This window comes from Coenobita brevimanus, chromosome 117 (assembly GCF_032717465.1).
Source record: "Coenobita brevimanus isolate Jiangsu-jjx chromosome 117, ASM3271746v2, whole genome shotgun sequence".
NCBI classification, from domain to species: domain Eukaryota; kingdom Metazoa; phylum Arthropoda; class Malacostraca; order Decapoda; family Coenobitidae; genus Coenobita; species Coenobita brevimanus.
The window spans coordinates 6,214,608-6,229,373 of record NC_137070.1 but is presented as its reverse complement, the minus strand read 5'-3'; the positions used below and the strand labels follow the sequence as shown (position 1 = coordinate 6,229,373).

Genomic DNA, 14,766 nt, shown 5'->3' with positions numbered 1-14,766 from the left:
ATTACTCTGTAATAGGGGGATGATTAAGTTGAAGTAAATTGAAGAAGTGCTGTGGAGGTGCAATACCTGGTCGTAAAAATGGTTAGGTGTAGTGCGTAGTGCACTGTCCTTTATCGTGGGGGGGGATATTTTTCTACTGTGGTAAGTATGGTTGTAAGTGGTGTGTTGGCTATAATAGAAGGGGCATCAATTTCATCAATGTGGGTCCAGGTGAAGCCTCTGTTTAGGCTTGCTCTGAGAGGGTGTGTGACTGGACACCTTAGGATGTAATGGTGTAGTGGCGAGGGTTCTTGGTCCTGGCAGTGATGACAAGGGCTGGGATTAGTATTAGCAATTTGGTCGTAACAGTGGAATCCAAGCCGCAAGCGACGTAGGCGGACTAGGACGTAATTGGGTGTGTGCGGGAGAGGTGGAAGAGGCACACAACCCGTGGCCCTGCCGTACCATGTGGCAGAGTGGGAGGCTTCTGCAGTGAGGAGTTGGTGTTCCTCTCTAGTCCACTGCCATGTCGCTTTGATGATTGGTGCCAGGATTTTTCGAGGGGAGTCGGGAAGATTAAAGGTGATGTTGGGTAGGCCGCATGTATCTTTAGCAGCCTGATCTGCCCGCTCATTGCCCTGTAGGCCTACGGGGCCCGGCACCCAGTGTAAGAAAATGGTACCTCCATTATCTTTAATTTTCCTGGCGTACAAGAAAATGGAGGATAGAAGGAAGGGGTTGTTTCCTAGGGTGTGAGAATGGATTGCGCGGATCGCTGAAAGTGAGTCAGAATGCACAGCGATGTGTGCATGATGGTATGCATGCCTTAATGCTCCCAGAATAGCTGTAAGCTCCGTTTGAAACACTGATGCGCCTGGCATGAGTCGCCACGACACCACCTCCTCACCACAGACGAAGGCTGCACCCACAGCTTCGCCTGCAGTGACAGAGCCGTCAGTGTAGTAGTCTGCAGATGACCAGCGTTGCAGAGCTTCTACACGAGCTAAGGCTCGCTGCCGAAGGAGAGCAAGGACGCAGTTGCGCACCCTCCCCTCCCCCGGAAAGACGAAACTGAAGGGTGGTGTTGCCCATGGAGGTGGGTCGTTGTACCCTGCGCAAGGCGCATCAGGCTCCTTGCAAATGCTGGCTGCAGCGTTAAGCCTGTGCAGCGCAGCAACAAGTCCGCGGGCCCAGTCAATGCTAGGTGCGTGGTCAGGTGGTCTTGACAGCAGACGCTTTAACAAGACTGAGACCGCGAGCTCTGGCCTGTGCTGCACCAGCTGTAACACTACAGCAGTTGCACGGAGAGCGATACGTCCGTGTAGTGATGGAAGCTCGCCTTCCAAACGGAGGTTAACAAAACGTGTCCACATAGGAGCGTGCAGAATAATGCGGAGTGCATTGTTCTGAATCACTTCCAGCGAAGCGCACACAGGTGGGGCCAAGTTTGGCAGACAAATAGCACTGTAGTCGATAAGCGACCGAATGGCATGAACATAGAAGGTGCAGATGACCTTGTAGGAGGCCCCCAGCCCCTTCCTAGAAAGATATCTGAGTGCTGCCATTCGCGAAGCCACTTTCTCCCGCAGGTATTTGACATGCCTGTTGAACTTTAGTCCCACGTCCATCCACACACCCAAATATTTATTGGTGGTTACGCAAGCTAATGAGTGTCCTCCGAGCAGCAAAGGGTGAGGTGAAGGGTTGAGGCCGAAGGGCATATAGCGAGTCTTCGCCATATTAACCTTCAACCCCAGCTCCATCGACTTACCGTGCAGTCTAAAGAGGGCCTCATTAGCTTGTGCATAGCAATCTCTTCTCAAAAAAACTAGCACTAGGTCGTCCGCATATGACAGGAGCGTGACTCCCCGACCGTAATTGACACGGAGCAGCCCCTCCATCAGGATGTTAAAAAGGACGGGGCTGATGACACTGCCCTGTGGCGTGCCATTCTCGTGCTTATACGGCGGGGAGACACTCCCCTGAAAACGGACGCTAGCAGTTCTTTCAAGGAAGAAATCCTGTATCCATCACAAGAGCTTACCCCCCACTCCCTTATCAGCGAGAGTGCTGAAGATAGCTGTAGGGCTAGCCAGCTCGAAGGTTTTCTCTAAATCAATGAAAATCGCCATACCCACTCCACCCCGAAGTTCCCCGAGAAATGATGCTAAACAGTGGGCAGTACTGCGGCCGTGGTTGTAGGCAAATATTCTCGGATGGAGAGGACCCAGGCGCCAGGTGAGTCGCGCCCGCACCACCCTCTCAGCTGTTTTACCAATACAGCTGAGTAGTGAGATGGGGCGCGTGGCGCCTGGGTCGCTCGGCTTCGGGATGGGGTGAATTATAGCGGTTTTCCATGATTTAGGTAACTTACCCTCTGACCATGATAAATTGAGCAGCTTCAGCAGTCATTTTCTCCTGCAATCTCCTGAGTGTGATAGCATAGAATACGTAAGGCCGTCTAGCCCTGGTGCAGTGTCAGCCCTGCGCCGCAAAGCATCCATCAGCTCCACGTCCGTGATGGGGCAATCAGCCTCATCATGGCACTTACAAGCTGCTTGGATTGCCGCAGCGCGAGGGTCTGACAGTTGCACCTGTCGGGCTATGACGTCTCTGGGGAGATTGCGAGAGGCAGCACGGTCCGCGAAATGCTCGGCAAGACGACTGGCCTCTGAGGCAGGGTCAGGGTGAGAGGGCAGGCGGGAGGGGCGGGGGTTGGTGAAGGACCGCAACTTTCTCCACATCTCTCGGAGTGTGGAGTGAGGTCCTAAAGTCCTGCACCATCTCACCAACTCCTCCTCGCGAAGGCGGCGCTTTTCTGCTAAGACGTGTCGTGACACAGCCTCTAAGCGTATGCACTGAGGTGAGCCTCGACGACGCCTGTACTCGCGTCGCGCCACATTCAACCGCCGATTCAATTCCCTGACACGGTCGCAGTAAATCCAGCCGTCCCTGTAGCTTTTCGTGGACCGTCGCTTTTCTGGGATTGACTCTGTGGCTGCCTCTTGAATGGTGGATGTAATGAAGTTGCTCAAATGATCAAGGTCAGAGGGGGGGTGAGACGAGGAGAAGGCGCGAACTAGGGCTTTTCCAAAGGGAGCCCAGTTCGCTTTCTCCACATCCCACCTCAAAGGTGGCGTGGGGGGGGAGGGGGGTAAGCTCTATGTCAACCATGATCGCATAATGGTCACTCATGAGGGTGGGGTGTATGGACCAACATGCCGCATCCATTAAAGGATCCGACACGAAAGTGAGGTCCAGACGCCCCCCCCTAACATGAGTGGACCTTGATGTGTCCGTCAGGAGAGTCACCCCGTCCATTTCTTCCATAACCAGAGATAGGTGCCGTCCTGCTTCATTGGTGGCTTGAGGGGAGTTTAGCAGGGGGTGATGCGCATTCAGGTCGCCCCCGATGATGACAGGCCCTCTGGTAGCCTGGGAGAGTAACTCCCCCAGCTCCAGGGCAGCACCAGGCCTGCTATAAATATTGTAGATGGTGTGGTTCTGAACCAGGACGGCACAACCTCTGTTTACACCTCGAGTGTAAGGAAGGAGATGGGTGGTATAACCATGCAGACGGAATTTGTGTTTTTTCCCCAGCAGAGTTTCCTGCAGAAGGAACACGTGAGGGGTGTCCCTCGCCGCGGCCTCCTGCAGGAGTGGGAGCTTCCCCATTACTCCCGTGCAGTTCCACTGGAGGAGTCTGAGGGGGTGGGAGACCCCTCGTCCATGGGCAGTGCCAGTCGGAGCTGCGTTTCCAGCGATCTCCGAGGCACTCAAGGGGATTGGGGAGTCTCCTGCGTGCCTGACGGGGAACGTGAAGGATTGCAGCTCCGGTTGTTCACTGTTGCTTTGTTTGATTTCCTCGCCTTGTTTTGGCCCCTTTTCCTGCTCCTGCCTGTGCGCTCGTCTTTCTGCTGTGGTGGAGTGGGTGTAGTGCGAGATGGTGAAGGTGGAGTGGGCAGACTGCTTGGTGTTGGAAGTGTAGTTTGCAGGTTGCTTTGTTGGACTGGTGTTTCCGGCAGATTGGGAGGGCACTGCCTTACTGCAGGAGGGCACGAGCTCGATGGCTCTGGAGAGGAAGTTCTCTTTGTTGGAGGTGGGAGTTGTTGCAGCTTGAATTTTTCAAGTGCATTCTGCATCACCAAGTCCGCTTTGGGTAGGACTGACCGTGGCAGAATCGGGAAGTGGTCGAGGAGCAGCTGTAGCAACTCCATCAGGAGTGTTTTGCCAATTGCCGCCAGCCTGTCGAAGTCGAGAGCTTCCGTGGGTGATGTGGGAGGCTGGGGTGACAGAGGTGTGGCGGCAGGTTGGGTGTGAGGTGGAGGGGGCGTGGACGTCTGCCCTGACTGTGACAGTCCTGTAGCCTGAGGCGTCACTTTCCCTTTCATTGTTGTTGCGGTGGGGAGAGGCGGAAAGGCGTCTGGTTGGAGAGCTGGAGTGGGAGCAGGAGTGTTTTTCTGTTGCCCCCAGACGAATGTTCCAGGGGGTGCAGGGATGGTGAGAGTGTCTTGTTGCTGTTGCACCCATTTGACCTGACTCTCTCTCCCCTTCTCCACTTTGCTGGTGCGTGCAGGGCAAGTCGGGTGCCAGGCATGGTGAGAACCTGTGCAATTGGGGCACCTGGCAGTCACCTTCTTCGCTTTCAACTTGTCGAGGCAGATGGTTGTGTCGTGTGCCCCGCTGCACACGCCACACACATGAGGCCTCGTACAAGTTGCCCTGTGATGTCCGTACCGTTGACAGCGGTAGCATCGCAGGGGCTCTGGGGAGAAGGGACGCAGCCAGTATTTGCCCCAATTGCCCAGGTCCAGGAAAGGCACAAGGGGCCCCGCAGGGTCACACGGACCTGCAGGGTCTCCTCGCGCGTTTTCATGTGTTGGCAGCTCTCTGCTTCCTCGACAAGGGCGTGGCTCTTCAAAATGTCGACTGGCATTCTGCAGGGATAGCCCATTTCTATGGCCCTTGTCAGCTGTTCTCCACGATTGAGCTCTATAATGCGCACTGCCGCCGCTTCGTCCTCCGCAATGATTTTTAATTGAGTGTATGCCTCCTCTGTTTTCGGCACTAGAACGCAGCTCTCGTCCCTCTCGATTCTGTTTGTTACTTCTAGATGCGGGTATTGTGCCTCCAGTGTTTCCACCGCCTTGTATGAGTGGGTGAATCCCTCCTGCTGAGGAACTCTGAAGGCAGGGAAGGTTGAGGGAGGTGGGGGTGGTGCTGCTACAGTGACTGAGGTGCGCATTAATGGTCTGGGCTGGCTGGTGGTGGGCACCTCGTTTGTGGTCACTGAGCCGGAGGTGGGTGGGCAAAATCCTTACTGCCCTTGTTTTTCTCTCGTCCTCCCTTCCGACGCACCAGGGTGTAGCCATTGTCGTCGATGGCGTCCATGGCCACTCCAGGCGCGCTAGAGGGAGGAGTTGCCACGTCAGAGGTAGTGGTGGGCGTGGCAGGTGAAGGAGCAGGGGTGTCGTCACGAGGGCACGATTCCTGCGATGCTGGTGTTATGGCATCCATGTCCATGCCCTCGTGACGGCGAAGCATTTTTCTGGGTAGATCCAAGGATGAGGAGGTGGAGGCATTAGGGGTTGGAGTTTTAGGGCGAGCCCCAGTCCCCTGAGCTGGTGCAGTCGTTTCATCGTCAGAGGTGGTACTTTCAGGCAAACTGGGCCTCGTCCTCTTCTGATTACTCAGCGTCTTGGTGAAGGAGGTGGTGCGGTTAGCTGGGCTCTTAGAGGAGCGTCTGGATGCGCTGGGTCCTCGGGGGGTAGGTGAGGGGGGGGGATTATGGCACTCCATGGCGGAGGCCGTCACACACACAGTCACACTCTCTATCACACACACAGGCACACAGTCGCGGGAAGTAGCCTACCTACAGCGGTAGTTTCCGTTCCCCCACTAGCGGAGGTCATGATGGGCTTGTCGCTGCCCCAAAAGGGTCTTCCCTAATCTTATCAGTGTTTGCCTACCCCAACGTTTTCCTATAACTACCCCTACTAAGGGGCCCCCTTGTGCATCGGCCTCGCCGAAAACCGCGGGGTTCAGCATCGTACTCACGTTGGGGGACGCTAAGGCAGGATAGGAAATATAGTGGAAGAGCAAAGAAACCACGAAAGGGCGGGCACTCACAAGAGCGAGAGCCCCGGTACACAATCGTGTCGTTAGCCACAAGTGCGTGTGGTGGTGGAGCGTTGGCTGCTGGACTGCGGAGCAAGGTGAGAGCAGCGGCTCGAGGTATTTAACTCTGGGTTGAAGGTCCCGTAGAGTTGAGTGGCGTCTCGATTACGTAGCTCCACCTGATGTTGCGTAAGTCAAACCCGCCACCTTGTCAGCCACCTCTTCTGCGTTCCACTAAATGCATTCCGATATGTGAAAAGATTACGAAAGCGTATACTGCACCCCACCGTTGTCGAACCATGAGCCACCTTGTCGACCACCTCTTCTATATAATGCACTAGCGGTCGTGCAAGTACCAACCGGATTCATTTAAATTTGATTTCAGGCCTCAGCGGTTGTATTGCGGTTGATGCAATGCTTGTATGATGGGTGATTGGTGGGTTTTGGCACTTAGAGAAAACGGCCGTGACAGTGACAAATTTAAGGGATAACTTGTTCATATGCAGACATTCTGTCTGTTTAACACTTAGGCATTCATATCATGCACTGTGTGTGTGGTGCCTCACTGACGTGACTGACTGTGTCTTCTATTCTCTAGGTGCATCCTTCAAGTTTGCTGCTCATACATATGAAGGCAGAAATAACTTGGATTAGTGGGATTTGCCTTCACGATTTATGGAGGCGACTCCCGGAGCACAGCAGAGGAGATGCTCTCGCAACAGGATGGAAATTGCCCTGATAGGTATGGAGAAAGCTTTCCTGAAAGGGGGGGGGGAATCAGAGAGACAGAGAAAGCAATGGCCCAGCAAAATAAGTGATAATGTATATGTATGCACAGACGTCCATTAAAATTAGAAGATGTAGAAGCAAAATTGACAGTTGCCTATTCCCCCCCCTTTTTTTTTTTTTTTACAACTGCCAGAGAGAGAGAGAGAGAGAGAGAGAGAGAGAGGTTTGGTATGGTTCAGTTAGGTTAGGGTTTGTTATGTTAGGTGTGGTAAGAGTTGGTTGGGTTGCATTACATGTCTTCTTATCCGTGACATTAAAAAAAATAATAATAATAATTTTGGTGCTAGCTAATCTGCTCAACGTCTGCATTTACTTAGACTACTATGCCTTCATTCATTCTCTTTCACAGAAATTATGTGTGGACCTCTAAAAGAGGTCCGGGGGTTGTTGTTGTTGTGTGCTTTGCCGTGGCCAGGTGGAATAGTGCCATACAGTTAGGCACGCACCCTCTTAACCGCCGAAGCCGTAAAGGGTGCGCCCTTGTCGCTTCAGGGCGTACACCACGTCCATGGCGGTCACGGTCTTGCGCTTGGCGTGCTCAGTGTAGGTGACAGCATCGCGAATCATGTTCTCGAGGAACACCTTGAGAACACCGCGGGTCTCCTCGTAGATCAGGCCCGAGATACGCTTCACGCCGCTACGAGCCAGACGACGGATGGCAGGCTTGGTGATGCCCTGGATGTTGTCACGAAGCACCTTGCGGTGTCACTTGGCACCTCCCTTGCCCAGACCCTTCCCGCCTTTGCTTCGACCAGTCATAGTGTCTACAGCTGCTGCTCAGACCCAGTAGTAGCGAGTGTCCACTCCGCTCCCGGCACCAACAATGATGACGACCCCGCTCGCCAACCACCCTTATATAACCCAGTGTCGGTCGTGCAAGTACGAACCTTATCCATCTAACCTTGATTTTAGGCCGAGGCCCCACCCCAGCTCCCAGGAGGCCAATCCTAGAGAGGCGTCGTAGCCAGGTCACGCCTCAGGGCATGCCAAATTTTGCAAGCAAACCAGGAATGGCATCGAAAAAGCATGAACAGTAAATCACCGCCATGTACATCACACTCCGACCACTCACATGCCGCCAGTCCTGAGACAGGGGACATAAAAGGCCGCTGTCAGGCGCGGCGCACCAACACTCTCGCTCCCTCAGTCACGCGCCATGGCTCGTACCAAGCAGACTGCACTAAGTCCACTGGAGGCAAGGCCCCTCGCAAGCAGCTGGCCACCTAGGCTGCTCGCAAGTCCGCCCCTGCCACCGGCGGCGTCAAGAAACTCCATCGTTACAGGCCTGGCACTGTGGCCCTGCGTGAGATCCGTCGCTACCAGAAGAGCACTGAGCTGCTTATAAGGAAGCTGCCATTCCAGCGTCTCGTCCGTGAGATTGCCGAGAACTTCAAGACTGACCTGCGCTTCCAGTCCTCTGCCGTCATGGCTCTGCAGGAGGCGTCTGAGGCCTATTTGGTCGGTCTCTTTGAGGACACCAACCTGTGTGCCATCCATGCCAAGTGTGTAACAATCATGCCTAAGGACATCCAGCTGGCCTGCCGCATCCGTGGCAAGCGCGCCGAAGGCGCTCTGAGGTCCCTCACCTCGATCGAAAGAAATCTTGGCCCTTTTGAAGACCAAAACCCTTCTTCAAAGAGAGATGATGACAGACCCTCAGTTTAGGTTTCCATATATCAGCTCTTGCGTTTCTGCAGTGAAGCATGCACACACACACACACACACACACACATACACACAGACGAATTATCTCCGTTACTTACATGCATTCATTCATTTATTTTTTTTTAATCACTCATTTACTCTTTTTTGTTTCGGGGGGGGGAAGGGGAGGAGGAATACTTGCCTATTCGTTTATTTCTTTTATTGATCCGTTGTTCATGAAATGCGTGGCTTTAACAGACACACATACGGTACTCCAGAATATCCCAGAGAATACCATGGTATCCCCGACAACAGGGCGAACCAGAAACAACGGAGTTCGCCCACGAGAATGCCGACACCCCCACTCGGACCCCACGGGGTAGCCGTCACTAGCCACCACCATTCCGGGCAACAACGACGCATGTCAGCCTGGGCCGTGCGCCCCTGTGACATTCAACCACCATGCCGCCGCCACCGTAGGCGAAAGACACTACCTTCACGTGGCGGAATCACTGAGTTAGTTAGGGGTGGAGTCAGAAACTATACTCCAGTCAGCGCCCCTAAGGTAGAGACGATCTATGGTCGCTCTAATAGTGTCAAGGTAGAGACGATCTATGGTCGCTCCCATCAAAACCCAGTAGAGACGATCTATGGTCGCTTCCATAAAAATCAGGTAGAGACGATCAATGGTCGCTCCCTGAAAGCTCAGGTAGAGATGATCGACGGTCGCTCCCTCAGCACTCCGGTAGAGACGATCAATGGTCGCTCCCATAAAAAAAAAGATAGAGACGATCTATGGTCGCTCGCATAAAAATCAGGAAGAGACGATCAATGGTCGCTCCCTGAAAGCTCAGGTAGAGATGATCGACGGTCGCTCCCTCAGCACTCTGGTAGAGACGATCGATGGTCGCTCCCAGGGTATAGTAAGGAGGAAAGACCTCCCTGTTTCCCCCGGCCTCTGTTCCCTGCACGAGGCCCTTGAGAAGACCCACCTGTCGGGCCCCCGTGACAGCCACTGCCGCAGTCCTCCCCTGTCGGCGCCCCTGCTCATAGGAGACCACAGTCCGTCGCCTCTTCCGGCCAGCCCCAGGACACCCGGGCGAGACCTCACCACGCCCCCGCGACGCCGGGACCTGACCCAGAGGTTCCTAGCCCTCTTCGGCCCCAGTCCCAAGGGCCTTACACCGGAGCCCAGTCCGGAAACCCCCGGACGTGAGAGGACGCCCTAGCGAGTCGCCCCGTGCCCTCCCGGCTCGCCCTACCCTGACGACGCCCCCAGTCCGACCGGAGCATCACTGAGGTAACTGTGTTTCTCTCCACGAGAAATACGAGTGATCCTGTAATAATCGTGAAGTAGGTTAAGTGTGACTCCTTTCCTCTTAGAATAAGACTAGTGCAGTAATTTCATGTAATTTCCATTGGGGTAAACCAGGACATAATACTCCGTTAACGGGCGAGAATGTGGGTAGAGAGACCTCAAGTGAAGATACGTGCGAGTGTCATCCCGAAGTTTTCTAAGGACTTCTCTCTAGAGCCCGAAGAAAGACTAACACATTATTGGAGTGCTATTGGCTAAGCTCTGAGTAATATAATGGAATAGAATTTACGAGGGTTCCGACTTTGTTACGCGTTGGGAAGTGCGAGTCTACATAACCTACCGGGGAGACGTGTAATATATAAGTTGTGCCGACAGAAACCTAGTGTCCCCAAAACAACGAGGACAGCGAGTAATAACTATATTCCACTGTTCCGCACGCTATCCCTAAAAACTCTCTCCATTTCCTCACCCCCGCTCTTAAAGTCCAAATAAGAACCAGAGTTAATTGTCAAAGAATTCTTGCCAACAGAAAACACCTAAACTCCCTTGTTAATATCGGGCCTCATTAAATATTACCATAACTTCCCCCTCGCCGTTCTAAGTCACTCTCCGTGTCTCCCTACTTCCCCCCCCTCCTGGTGGATCACAAACCCCCCCCTCTCCCCTCACGCGCTCCGCGCACACGGGCATTTACTGTACTCCTAGTACTAAGATTTGTTGTATTGTCATTAATATCTAGGAAGCTAGTATCCTGCGAGATACACAATATTTTAGATAAGGTTTTGTATTGCTGTATATTGTGATGTAATGTCTGCTGAAGTGTCTTGTGTCTGACTGTGTTAATATACGTGTATGGTGTTGCCGAAGGTTTTTATGTCCTACCTCTCTTTATTGCACTAACTCCGGTCTCAAAAGAGGACCCCGCTTCCCGTTGGGTGAAATAGGCACGAGAAGTCGAGCCTAATTCAACCCAGCATTACACTGGTGGCCAGCGGTGGTTCTAGATCCAAGCGTAGAAGAGAGGTAAATAGGAAATATTTGGAAAAATAGCAACTAAACCGCACGTTCAGTTATCCAAATTTGACCCTGACCAGTATGACATACACACATATCTTGCAATAGTTAAACCCTTACTAGATATTGGCGTCGACAATGACCAATAAAAAATTGCAGCCACACTACCACTACTGGGTAAAGCCGCAGCGAATATTGCGCCGAAAATTGTCCCAGAACTCACCTGGCAGAACTTTACCAAGTTCTCTGTCCAAGCCATCACCCCATCACTAGGGAAAGTGGTGGCTCTATCCAAATTGGATAGTTTTACTTATGACGGGGATTTAGATAATACCCTGTTACAGGCAAGACGCCTGGTTACTGATGCCTACCTGGAGGCAGATGAAGAAACCCGGGATCAACATACATTTAATACTCTGCTCAGAGTACTCCCAAGTGTTGTAAGACAACACTTCACTATCCATGATCCAACAGGAGACATGGATAGAGATATCAGTTTAATGAGGCGCCTTTTAGCCGTCCATGCCACCCCTCAATGCATCGGCGAAATAAATCAATTCCCCGTTGACCTCATCACCATCAACCCGTGGGAATTTTCTCCGTGCTACCACGGATGTCCGATCCACGACATCCATGAGCAGCTAGAAGCTGCCCAGTGCAGCCAAATGACACGAGGGCGCTTACAAACCTCCCCACCTTACGCAAATTCCCCTAAGCCCCAGGGGAAGGTAAAACAAAAAGGGAAAACAAAAAGCGCCCCCTGCCCCCGCATCCCACCGTAATCGCGGGGGCCATCTCACCTCTCCCCCAGTCTACGACAGGGGAAAACGTTATCTTTCCTTTTCCCCCCCTCTCACTATCTCTTCTGTTCTACCTTCCCTTATTGCTGCCCCTAGTTCTAACCTTCCCACCCCACACACCACTATACTCCCGCAACACAAAACCGGCCTCCCTCTTCACAGGCCTCCTAGGACCCTCTCAACATCTTCCCCTAACCTACTTCCTAAAACCACCTCCCCCCGTCTACTGCCTTCCACCTCCCCTACCACCTCAGCCTCCACCGCCTCCACCATCCCCTGCACCACACCTGACATCTCACCTGCCACGCCTCGCTCACCCTCACCCCTTCCCTCCGCCGCCTCACCCTTTCCACCCAAGCCCACGTGCCCCGCCCACCCCACCACCCCTGCAGGACAACCCACTACCACCGCCCTCTCCCCTCCACACCTACGCACGCCCACTCCGACGTTCTCACCTTCTTCCGCGCCCCCAACGCGCGCGACGGCCTGCGCTAACCGACCCCGCCCACCCCGCACGCCTACTTCCCCACCCACACCAACCCTCAGAACCACCACCACCACCACCCCCTCTGGCCAACTCTTATGCCCACCCACCCAATACACACACACCATCAAGCTACATCAGGCCCAAATCCCTCCTACCTGTACTCCCCAGAGACTCAACGCCGCATTACCGCGACACAAAACCCGGCCTTCACCCACTCTATCCAGCATTCAACCTCCAATCACACCAACAGCCACACCAAGCAATATGAGAATTAAGCGGGCCGTATGGGCCCCTACCTTTACCAAGAACCACCGACTCCGAGGGCCACACCACCTGTTAAATATCCTCCAGTCCACCAACGCCCCCTCCACCCTCTTCCTCACCTATGACCAAGCACAGGAGGAAAATCCCTACACTGTCGCCTGGCAGAACACACTCCGACACCTCCAGCCTGTTTACACCACCCCCAACACCCTAGCGTTCCACCTCCTGCCACAGGGACGTGACTTTTTTCAAGAACACGGTGGTGAAATGCGTGGCTTTAACAGACACACATACGGTACTCCAGAATATCCCAGAGAATACCATAGTATCCCCGACAACAGGGCGAACCAGAAACAACGGAGTTCGCCCACGAGAATGCCGACACCCCCACTCGGACCCCACGGGGTAGCTGCCACTAGCCACCACCATTCTGAGCAACAATGACGCATGTCAGCCCGGGCCGTGCGCCCCTGTGACATTCAACCACCACGCCGCCGCCACCGTAGGCGAAAGACACTACCTTCGCGTGGCGGAATCACTGAGTTAGCTAGGGGTGGAGTCAGAAATTATACTCCAGTCAGCACCCCTAAGATAGAGACGATCTGTGGTCGCTCTAATAGTGTCAAGGTAGAGATGATCTATGGTCGCTCCCATCAAAACCCGGTAGAGACGATCAATGGTCGCTCCCATAAAAACAAGGTAGAGACGATCAATGGTCACTCCCTGAAAGCTCAGGTAGAGACGATCGACGGTCGCTCCCTCAGCACTCCGGTAGAGACGATCAATGGTCGCTCCCATAAAAAAAAAGATAGAGGCGATCTATGGTCGCTCGCATAAAAATCAGGAAGAGACGATCAATGGTCGCTCCCTGAAAGCTCAGGTAGAGACGATCGACGGTCGCTCCCTCAGCACTCCGGTAGAGACGATCAATGGTCGCTCCCATAAAAAAAAAGATAGAGGCGATCTATGGTCGCTCGCATAAAAATCAGGAAGAGACGATCAATGGTCTCTCCCTGAAAGCTCAGGTAGAGACGATCGACGGTCGCTCCCTCAGCACTCCGGTAGAGACGATCAATGGTCGCTCCCATAAAAAAAAAGATAGAGGCGATCTATGGTCGCTCGCATAAAAATCAGGAAGAGACGATCAATGGTCGCTCCCTGAAAGCTCAGGTAGAGACGATCGACGGTCGCTCCCTCAGCACTCCGGTAGAGACGATCGATGGTCGCTCCCAGGGTATAGTAAGGAGGAAAGACCTCCCTGTTTCCCCCGGCCTCTGTTCCCTGCGCGAGGCCCTTGAGAAGACCCACCTGTCGGGCCCCCGTGACACCCGCTGCCGCAGTCCTCCCCTGTCGGCGCCCCTGCTCATAGGAGACCGCAGTCCGTCGCCTCTTCCGGCCCGCCCCAGGACACCCGGGCGAGACCTCACCACGCCCCCGCGACGCCGGGACCTGACCCAGAGGTTCCTAGCCCTCTTCGGCCCCAGTCCCAAGGGCCTTACACCGGAGCCCAGTCCGGAAACCCCCGGACGTGAGAGGACGCCCTAGCGAGTCGCCCCGTGCCCTCCCGGCTCGCCCTACCCTGACGACGCCCCCAGTCCGACCGGATCATCACTGAGGTAACCGTGTTTCTCTCCACGAGAAATACGAGTGATCCTGTAATAATCGTGAAGTAGGTTAAGTGTGACTCCTTTCCTCTTAGAATAAGACTAGTGCAGTAATTTCATGTAATTTCCATTGGGGTAAACCAGGACATAATACTCCGTTAACGGGCGAGAATGTGGGTAGAGACCTCAAGTGAAGATACGTGCGAGTGTCATCCCGAAGTTTTCTAAGGACTTCTCTCTAGAGCCCGAAGAAAGACTAACACATTATTGGAGTGCTATTGGCTAAGCTCTGAGTAATATAATGGAATAGAATTTACGAGGGTTCCGACTTTGTTACGCGTTGGGAAGTGCGAGTCTACATAACCTACCGGGGAGACGTGTAATATATAAGTTGTGCCGACAGAAACCTAGTGTCCCCAAAACAACGAGGACAGCGAGTAATAACTATATTCCCCTGTTCCGCACGCTATCCCTAAAAACTCTCTCCATTTCCTCACCCCCGCTCTTAAAGTCCAAATAAGAACCAGAGTTAATTGTCAAAGAATTCTTGCCAACAGAAAACACCTAAACTCCCTTGTTAATATCGGGCCTCATTAAATATTACCATAACTTCCCCCTCGCCGTTCTAAGTCACTCTCCGTGTCTCCCTACTTCCCCCCCTCCTGGAAGATCACAAACCCCCCCCCCTCACGCGCTCCGCGCGCACGGGCATTTACTGTACTCCTAGTACTAAGATTTGTTGTATTGTCA

At 53.5% G+C, this 14,766-nt stretch overlaps 1 protein-coding gene and 2 pseudogenes across 1 annotated transcript; 1 reads left to right on the top strand and 2 right to left on the bottom strand.

The window, feature by feature from the left end:
* Positions 1-110: 110 nt before the first annotated feature.
* Positions 111-2,391, bottom strand: LOC145419184 (uncharacterized). The gene is made up of 2 exons (XM_080287421.1): positions 2,354-2,391; positions 111-1,983 (listed from the first exon to the last, which is right to left on the bottom strand). The coding sequence occupies exons 1-2, from the start codon at positions 2,389-2,391 to the stop codon at positions 111-113; spliced, it is 1,911 nt and encodes a 636-aa protein (XP_080143547.1).
* A 4,944-nt stretch (positions 2,392-7,335) lies between these two features.
* On the bottom strand, positions 7,336-7,644 carry LOC145419130 (histone H4-like; annotated as a pseudogene).
* Positions 7,645-8,041: 397 nt separating this feature from the next.
* LOC145419183 (histone H3-like) lies at positions 8,042-8,550 on the top strand (annotated as a pseudogene).
* The last annotated feature ends 6,216 nt before the right edge of the window (positions 8,551-14,766 follow it).